The sequence below is a fragment of the Wolffia australiana genome, chromosome 10 (genome assembly GCF_029677425.1).
Source record: "Wolffia australiana isolate 7733 chromosome 10, ASM2967742v1".
Lineage (NCBI taxonomy): Eukaryota > Viridiplantae > Streptophyta > Magnoliopsida > Alismatales > Araceae > Wolffia > Wolffia australiana.
Genome location: NC_135844.1, coordinates 16,926,344 through 16,933,404, shown reverse-complemented (window position 1 = coordinate 16,933,404; position 7,061 = coordinate 16,926,344). Strand labels below are relative to the sequence as shown.

The window sequence follows — 7,061 nt, the reverse complement described above, 5'->3', positions numbered from 1 at the left end:
TCAGAAAACCCTTGGCAGGTTCTAGAGAGGGAAAGAGAGGTGTTCTAGAGAGGGAAAGAGAGGTGTTCTAGAGAACAACGCCTCTCTCTCTAGAACACCTATCTTTCTCTCTCTAGGACCTCTCTCTCCTTCTGTTTCTCTCTCTAGCATGCCTCTCTCTCTCTCCCTCTCTCTCTCTCTCTAGAATGCCTCTCTCTCTCTCTCTCTTTAAGTTAAACCCTTGGCAGGTAGACATATCACGGTGATGAGGTGGAATCCAATGTGGCGCCCAGGTGGGTTCTGCTAGGTAAAAATCTGGCCGGAGATCCACCTGGCAGCCACGATGGACTCCACGTCATCACCGGGATATATCGCAGACGACTTAGTGAGTTTGGGATATACCGTGCCAAAAAAAAAGCTAAGGTTAACTCGCAGACTTTGGACATGGTTTGGGATGTACCGTGCTATTAACCCATTTTATATATACATATATAAGTGCCCATATATTAAAAAATTCATCGAAGAGATAAGAGCGAGAAGAAAAAGACAGAGAGAGGAGATAGAGAGAGGGAGAGAGTGAGAAAGAAAGAGCTAGAGAAAGAGAGTGACTGAGTGAGTGAGAAAGAGAGCAAGAGAAAGCTAGACCATGGCTGAGAAAGAGGTATCATGGGGAGATGGACTTTTCTCTTGTCATTTATAGTAATGTAATAAAGATATTAATATTATTATTTATTTTTACTAGCTTTGGTCAACCCTAAAAAGGCTGACCGCCGGTCCAGTTAGACCATAACCTTCCCAAAGCTCCAGCTAATCCCAGACAGCTGTTTAGGGCCCATCATGATATATTTCTAATATTTTAAAGAAAAACATATCGTCTATTAGAGACACGTCAGCACGATGCTTTTGGACAGCTGTCAGTATATCCGAAGTGGCTTATCCGGATCCGCATACCGATATAAAATAAGCTCGTTACGGTGGGACCCGGTCTACGCTTCACGTTGACGTAAGCAGCGATTGATATTATCGCCTGGCTAAGAATAAACAGTTGGAGCCGTTGGATGGAGATCGGATGGTGCTTGGGGGGAAGACGGTTACGAATTTCGACGGCCGGGATCTGTTGTTGTTGTTCAAAGCACGTGGTTGTTTGGAGGGCGGGGGGTACTCTATAAAAAGCGACTTCGGGGACAAGCGATTGGTTAAAAGAAGATTTACTCATTTCTCGCTCTCTCAGTCCGGGTGGGGGAAGGAGTTTGAAGGGAGATCTCTTTGCAAAGTAGTGAATGGCCTCCATCCAGCAACTGAAGAGGGGGATTGCCTCCGCCGTCCGCCGAGTCGCCGAGCGGAATCGATCGATCCTCTCTTCGCCTGCCGCCACGGTATCTGCGAGGTGATTATCACTGCGATCTGCTTCTTCCTTTTGTCCGTCTCCTTTACGAAAGAAGCTCTGCAGAGTATCTCGATCTCTCCTAGAATATATGTTAGAAATAGGCTAGAGTAGATCGGCGATTCTCTTGAAAGGCCTCTAGATATCAGCCGTAAAATACTCGTCTATCGCTGTCAGGATGCTGATCGGATGGAGATAGAATAGGTAAAAGCAGTTTAGAGACGCTGATTTATTTGATTCGTCATGGTTCGGCATCTCCTGTTCGATTAAGGGATATTTCCTTTCTCGCCAGTGCGGGTGTTCACTCTAGGACGAGTTCGTGGACGGCTCTTCATATATTCTTATGCAACTTCCCTCTCTCGATCGTAGTATTCCAAGTTTAGCAGCCGCTTTTCCAAGTTTCTGGCTTCTTGCCTGAAACCGGGATATTCTTCAGCTCGAGCGTCTTCCATTCTTCTTCTCCCCCTTCGCAAGGACGTACTGAGATCTCATCCGTTCATCTCGCGCCTCGATTTCCCCCCTGTCCCGATCCATCGGTGTGGATTCTTTTCACTGTTGGGGACCTTTTCGACCGTCGCCGTCAGTCCCCAGGCGCGGCGCGCAGCCACTGCGATAATGGAGGAGACTTTTTGAGTTTTGACCAGCCCGCAGCCCGGGTCACGACGCTGACTTGTCTCTTATTGGGCCATTGTAGCTCTATTTGTTTTTTGTTATTGGGTTCAAAAGGGCCCACCTGACTGGGCTTTGGGCAGGGGAGTCCACGCGTCGGCGTACGACAAGAACCCGGACGACCAGGCGCGGCCGGGCCTCGTCCCCGACAATGTGATCAGCGAGGCGAGCCCAGCGACTTCGTGGGCCCCACACCCCTCGACCGGCGTCTTCGGCCCGGCCGACGGCCACGTACCCCATGAGCACCCTCCCCTCCCGGGTGGGCCCCGGGGAGGTTCGGTCCTGGACCAGAAGGCCTGGTTCCGACCGCTCGAGGACGTGGACAAGCCGCTCCCCTGAAGAACCCCCCCCCATCCAAAGCCGTGAAATCTCCACCGTACACGTAAGCACGCCTCCCCCAAACTCTTTTCTACCAAACTACCGTTAAATAAAAGAAAGTCTATTCCTCCCGACCGCTCCGGTCTCCCTCGTCTGCTGTCGATGTTAACCGGACGAGCTTATCCTATCGATGTTATTCGTAATATTTTATTTCCTTCAACATGGGCTGGTTGATGTTCCTCCCGATTTCACTCTTGGTTTGGGGGTAACGATTAATAACATTTTTTGGGTCCGTTCAGACGATCTTCATGCGTAAGAAATCGCGCGTTTCGTCAAGGGTCGGTCGGGTTAAGGTACAAAGAATATTACTGGAAAATGATTTGAATTATCGGAGTTTCTTTTTGTTAAAACTTTAGGTCACATAACCTCTCTCCCTCTCTTTGGGACCCGCTAAGCATCGTTATGCCATCTAGCGTGGATAATGGTACCCTTATCCGATATGGGATAATAGCCTGTAAATCGTCCAAAATCTGAAACGCACACTGATTGTGGTAACTAGAATGGATATCTATACCACTATAATAGGAATACATGTGCGTTTCTGGCCTCTGATTGGCTGACAAAATAGTGAGAGAGAAGAGAGAGAGTGAGAGAGAGAGATCGAGAAACGGTTGAGAACGGTTTCATCTTCGACAGTTTTTTTCGATCGAGAAGTCCTATTTCGTCGAGAGTTGCTTCGAGCAAAAGGTGAACAATCTCTCTCTGAAGTTTGGTATTATTCCCATTGTTGTGCCCATTGGCATTCGAAACTTCGATATTGATGGGGAATTGTGGGTCAAACTGCGGTTGATACCATCTGAGCCGTGGATTGGTGCTGTATCTTGGGCTTTTGTGTCCCTTTCGAAAATCAAGTTCGAGTTGTCGCCATTTCGATTGTTCAATATGATGGGTGAGTTTGTGGTCGCCCCCATCAAACCTAAGTCTTAATTTTTACTAGAGAATATTTTTACTATCTGTTCTCCACTCTTTAGTAGTTTTTGAATAATCATCATCGTCGCCATCATCATAGTCTGCAGCTTGAGTGGCTGCCAAGATTTCGGCATCGTCCTGCCGCAGATGAATGACGATGACTATTTAATCTTCTGTCATCTTCTGAACGATGTTAAGAAGGGGAACATGATGAGGAGAGGCCATGATGAGGCATCATCATCCTGGCCATCCTCATCCTGAGAAGAATGATGATGAGACAATGCCGAAATTGCACCAAACTTCCAATCAAGTGTAAGGCGCTGCAATAGAAATAAACTTCAGAAATTTGGATCTCAGTCAATTTCGAGATTTCATTCTCAGTCTAAATCCAAATTTCGAGGATAATTTCGAGATCAGAATCTCGATCTCAGTCAATTTCGAAAATTCTGAGATCGAGAACATATATCCTATTTCGAAATCATATGATTCTGAGATCGAGGAAACTCGATCTAACATGGCTGATCTGTCATCAGGTATGAGAATCTCACCATGGCCGTTTTCTAGAGGTTTTTGTTGCTGATATTACGGGAAATTGCGGTAGAATTTTTGCTCTGGCTTTTGCATTTCGATCGGCGTCTTCTTTCCTATTGATTTTGAAGCTAATGCATGTTAGATCGAGTTTCCCGGTGCACCTAGCTGATCTGTCATCAGGTATGAGAATTTGCACTGAATAAGTAGCGAGATTAATCGGCTATGGCTGCTCTTTGATTGTTCCGATGAGAAGATGATCCGATGAGGAGTGGAATGACAAATGCAGTGGCTTCCAAAGGCGATGCCGGAGTATTCATCCTATAAATTGACAAAAGTTGGATGGATGAAAAAAAGCTCCAATGCTCAACGGTTTGAATCTCTCTCGCTCTCTGTTTTGGATGTGGTTATCTCAGCTGACACATGGTTAATAGTTAGATTCTCCTTCGAATTGGCAAACCACAGTCTTCCACGTAGTTTTCTGGTCAAGATTTTGGGCATCATGTCCATCAACGTGTTTCCTTAACGACTGTGTTTTAAGGTCCCAAGTTGTTGAAAAAGGGCATTTTGTGCAACAAAGTTGATCCCTTCCCCGATTATGATAGGAAATAGGAAGAAAATCGGAGAAGAAAACTGGCCAGATTTTGCAAGTATAAATTACTGAGAGTTTGTAAATTTTCCCTCTTATTTTTCGTTAAAAATGGAAACTCTTCGCTTCTTTTCCTCATCCACTCTCTTCTGGTAAATTGGATAAAATGTCTAATTTCCCCCCCACTTGATAGGAATGTAGAAGAAAATTGGGTTAGAAAACTGGTCATCTTTTGGCAGCCTGAATCAGATGCAATCTGAAAAATTATCCTTTTTATTTCCTCTCAATAACGAAAACTATTCTCTTATTTTCCTTATCCAGTCGCTTCTGGATAAGGAGTAAGCCAAGGAGTACGACTCCAAGGTAGTACATTCATAAGATGGCATACAGTTCATTAGATAGTTTGAGATTATCCATTTCATATTGTTAATCTCCTGATTTCTTTTGGATTTTTATGAAAAGGAACTGATCCAGTTGAAGCGGGAGGCCAGATTGAAAGGTGGATTCTACGTTGAGCCTGAGGCTAAGCTTCTCTTTATCATTCGAATCTGGGGGTGAGCGCAAGTCTTTCACAAGAATTACCAATGTTATTTTATATCGGAATATATAATGCTCTTTGCACCGTTTCTCTATTTAATTTATTTGTCTGTTGCACACATTAGTTCCTTTGATGAGGCATGTCTCTATCATAGATAACATTATTTATAAGCTCACAACCACGAATTCAATCATTTGTTATTGTTGCTTGATTTTTTGGTGTGAAAGATAAACAAAAAGGAATACTCTAATCTAGCTAAATAGGAAAAAAATAAGACGTGCACCGACAAATTCTGATCTCAATTCTGATCAATTTCGATTTGGATTTAGAGTGAGACTGAGATCTCAAAATTGACTGAGATCAGAATCTCGACCTCAGTCAATTTCCGATCAGAATTTTAGATCTCAATTTCTGATCGAAATAGACATATGATCGAAATTAACTGAGAATCTCGATCTCAGTCAATTTCAAAAATTCTGAGATTGAGATCATATGTCCTATTTCAAAATCATATGATTCTGAGGTCGAGATCATATGAGATCGAGATCGAGATTCTGATATCAATTTCGGAATTGGTTGATCAAGTTTTGAAATTGATTGATGAAACGTGGACGGTTTCATCAATTTCAGTCAATTTTGAGATCACGATTCTGATCTCAGCGAATCTTTCAGTCTCAGTCTCAGTCTGACATCAAATCTAAATTGATCAGAATTGAGATCAGAATTTTCGAAATTGACAGCGATTGAGATTATCAGTCAATATCGAGATCGGTCTCCCGATCGATCGAAATCGATTGATGAAGAGATCGAAATTGATTGATGAAGAGATCAAAATTGAGAGAATCTCGAAATTGACTGAGATTGGGAGACTGAGATCTCTGTCTCGCAAACAGAATTTAGATTTGATGAAAAGATTCTGATCAATGGAGAACTTCGATATCCATTGATCAGAAATTTTCTCGATCTCTTCATCTTTGATGAACAGATAAAATAAAAATCGATCGAAATAGGACTTCTCGATCGAACTAGGACATATGATGAAATTTTCTCGATTTGATGAAAAGATAAAAATTTAGGGCTTCTCGATCAAAATAAGACATATGAGAATGGAATTAATCACCTTTTGCTTGAAGCAATTGCTGGAGGAAAAAAACTGTCGACGACGAAAACGTTCTCAAGCTGTCGACAACAAAAGCGTTCTCAAGCTGCTTCTCTCTCTCTTCTCTCTCACACTCTCTCTATCTTTGATGAGTCTGAATTTCATCAGCCTTTCACAGAAGACAAATGATTTCAATGGCCTTATTTTTTCCGTCTTTTAATAATTTACTAAGGTCATCAGTCCTCTGAAGAATGCCAGTGCCTTTGATTTGGTCAGATTCTTCGTCATCAGAGGAGTTGCAATCGTCGGCAGTCGAGCTAATTCTCGCCCAGTCTGTTGCAGGGTTGAGTTTGATGTGCTGGGCACGCAGCCGAGAGACGAAGTCGCTGCCGAAGATGATGGTTCGTCGGCATTCTGCGGAAGTTTTCTCAGTCTGTTGACCTTAGTGACGTCAACTCTTAGTGATTTGAATACGAATTTCGATCGGAGCTCTAATTTTTGGTTGTTTTATTTGTTTCACAAATCGAAATGTTTGGCTCATAAACCGAAATTCAAATGTTTGGCTCATAAGCCGAAATTCAGATGTTTGGCAAAATTCAACCAAAATTCGAGCAAAAGGTGATTTGTTCTAATCTCAATCTGAGATCCTAAATTTCAATCGAGAAACCTTAAATTTTGATCCAGAAGCCCCCTAAATTTCTTCTGAATTTTGCTCTAAAATTTATATCTCAGTAATAAAGAAGGTCGAAGAGATCGAGAAAATTTCTGATCGATGGACATCTCCATATTTACTGTCCTTCATCAACTGATTTAGAGAATTCTTCATAATCTGATTTCCTTCTCTCCCAGGATGAGGACAAGCAAGCATTGCGACCGGGCCCCACTAGTATATATAGTAGCAATATTTCATGTAATCCGTACGCATTATCCAATAATATATATTGGAAAGGCTTTAAAAGTTTGCCGATGCCGTCAAGATAGTGTACAA

General features: G+C 42.8%; 1 protein-coding gene across 39 annotated transcripts; it reads left to right on the top strand.

The window, feature by feature from the left end:
- The first annotated feature begins 1,161 nt into the window (after nucleotides 1-1,161).
- LOC144708208 (uncharacterized) lies at nucleotides 1,162-6,705 on the top strand. 39 transcript variants are annotated; one of them, XR_013582723.1, is made up of 8 exons: nucleotides 1,166-1,366; nucleotides 2,116-2,414; nucleotides 2,650-3,299; nucleotides 3,993-4,030; nucleotides 4,137-4,219; nucleotides 4,758-4,799; nucleotides 4,899-4,990; nucleotides 6,350-6,654. XR_013582723.1 is itself a non-coding variant. In XM_078581423.1 (5 exons), the coding sequence occupies exons 2-5, from the start codon at nucleotides 2,271-2,273 to the stop codon at nucleotides 6,693-6,695; spliced, it is 636 nt and encodes a 211-aa protein (XP_078437549.1). In that variant the 5' UTR covers nucleotides 1,163-1,366; nucleotides 2,116-2,270; the 3' UTR covers nucleotides 6,696-6,705. The 39 variants fall into 39 exon arrangements, 2 of the variants coding, with proteins under 2 accessions (XP_078437549.1, XP_078437550.1); XR_013582753.1 differs by lacking the exon at nucleotides 4,758-4,799 and having other exon boundaries at nucleotides 1,163-1,366; nucleotides 2,650-3,097; XR_013582750.1 differs by lacking the exon at nucleotides 4,758-4,799 and having other exon boundaries at nucleotides 1,163-1,366; nucleotides 2,650-3,097; nucleotides 3,853-4,030.
- Nucleotides 6,706-7,061: the final 356 nt, after the last annotated feature.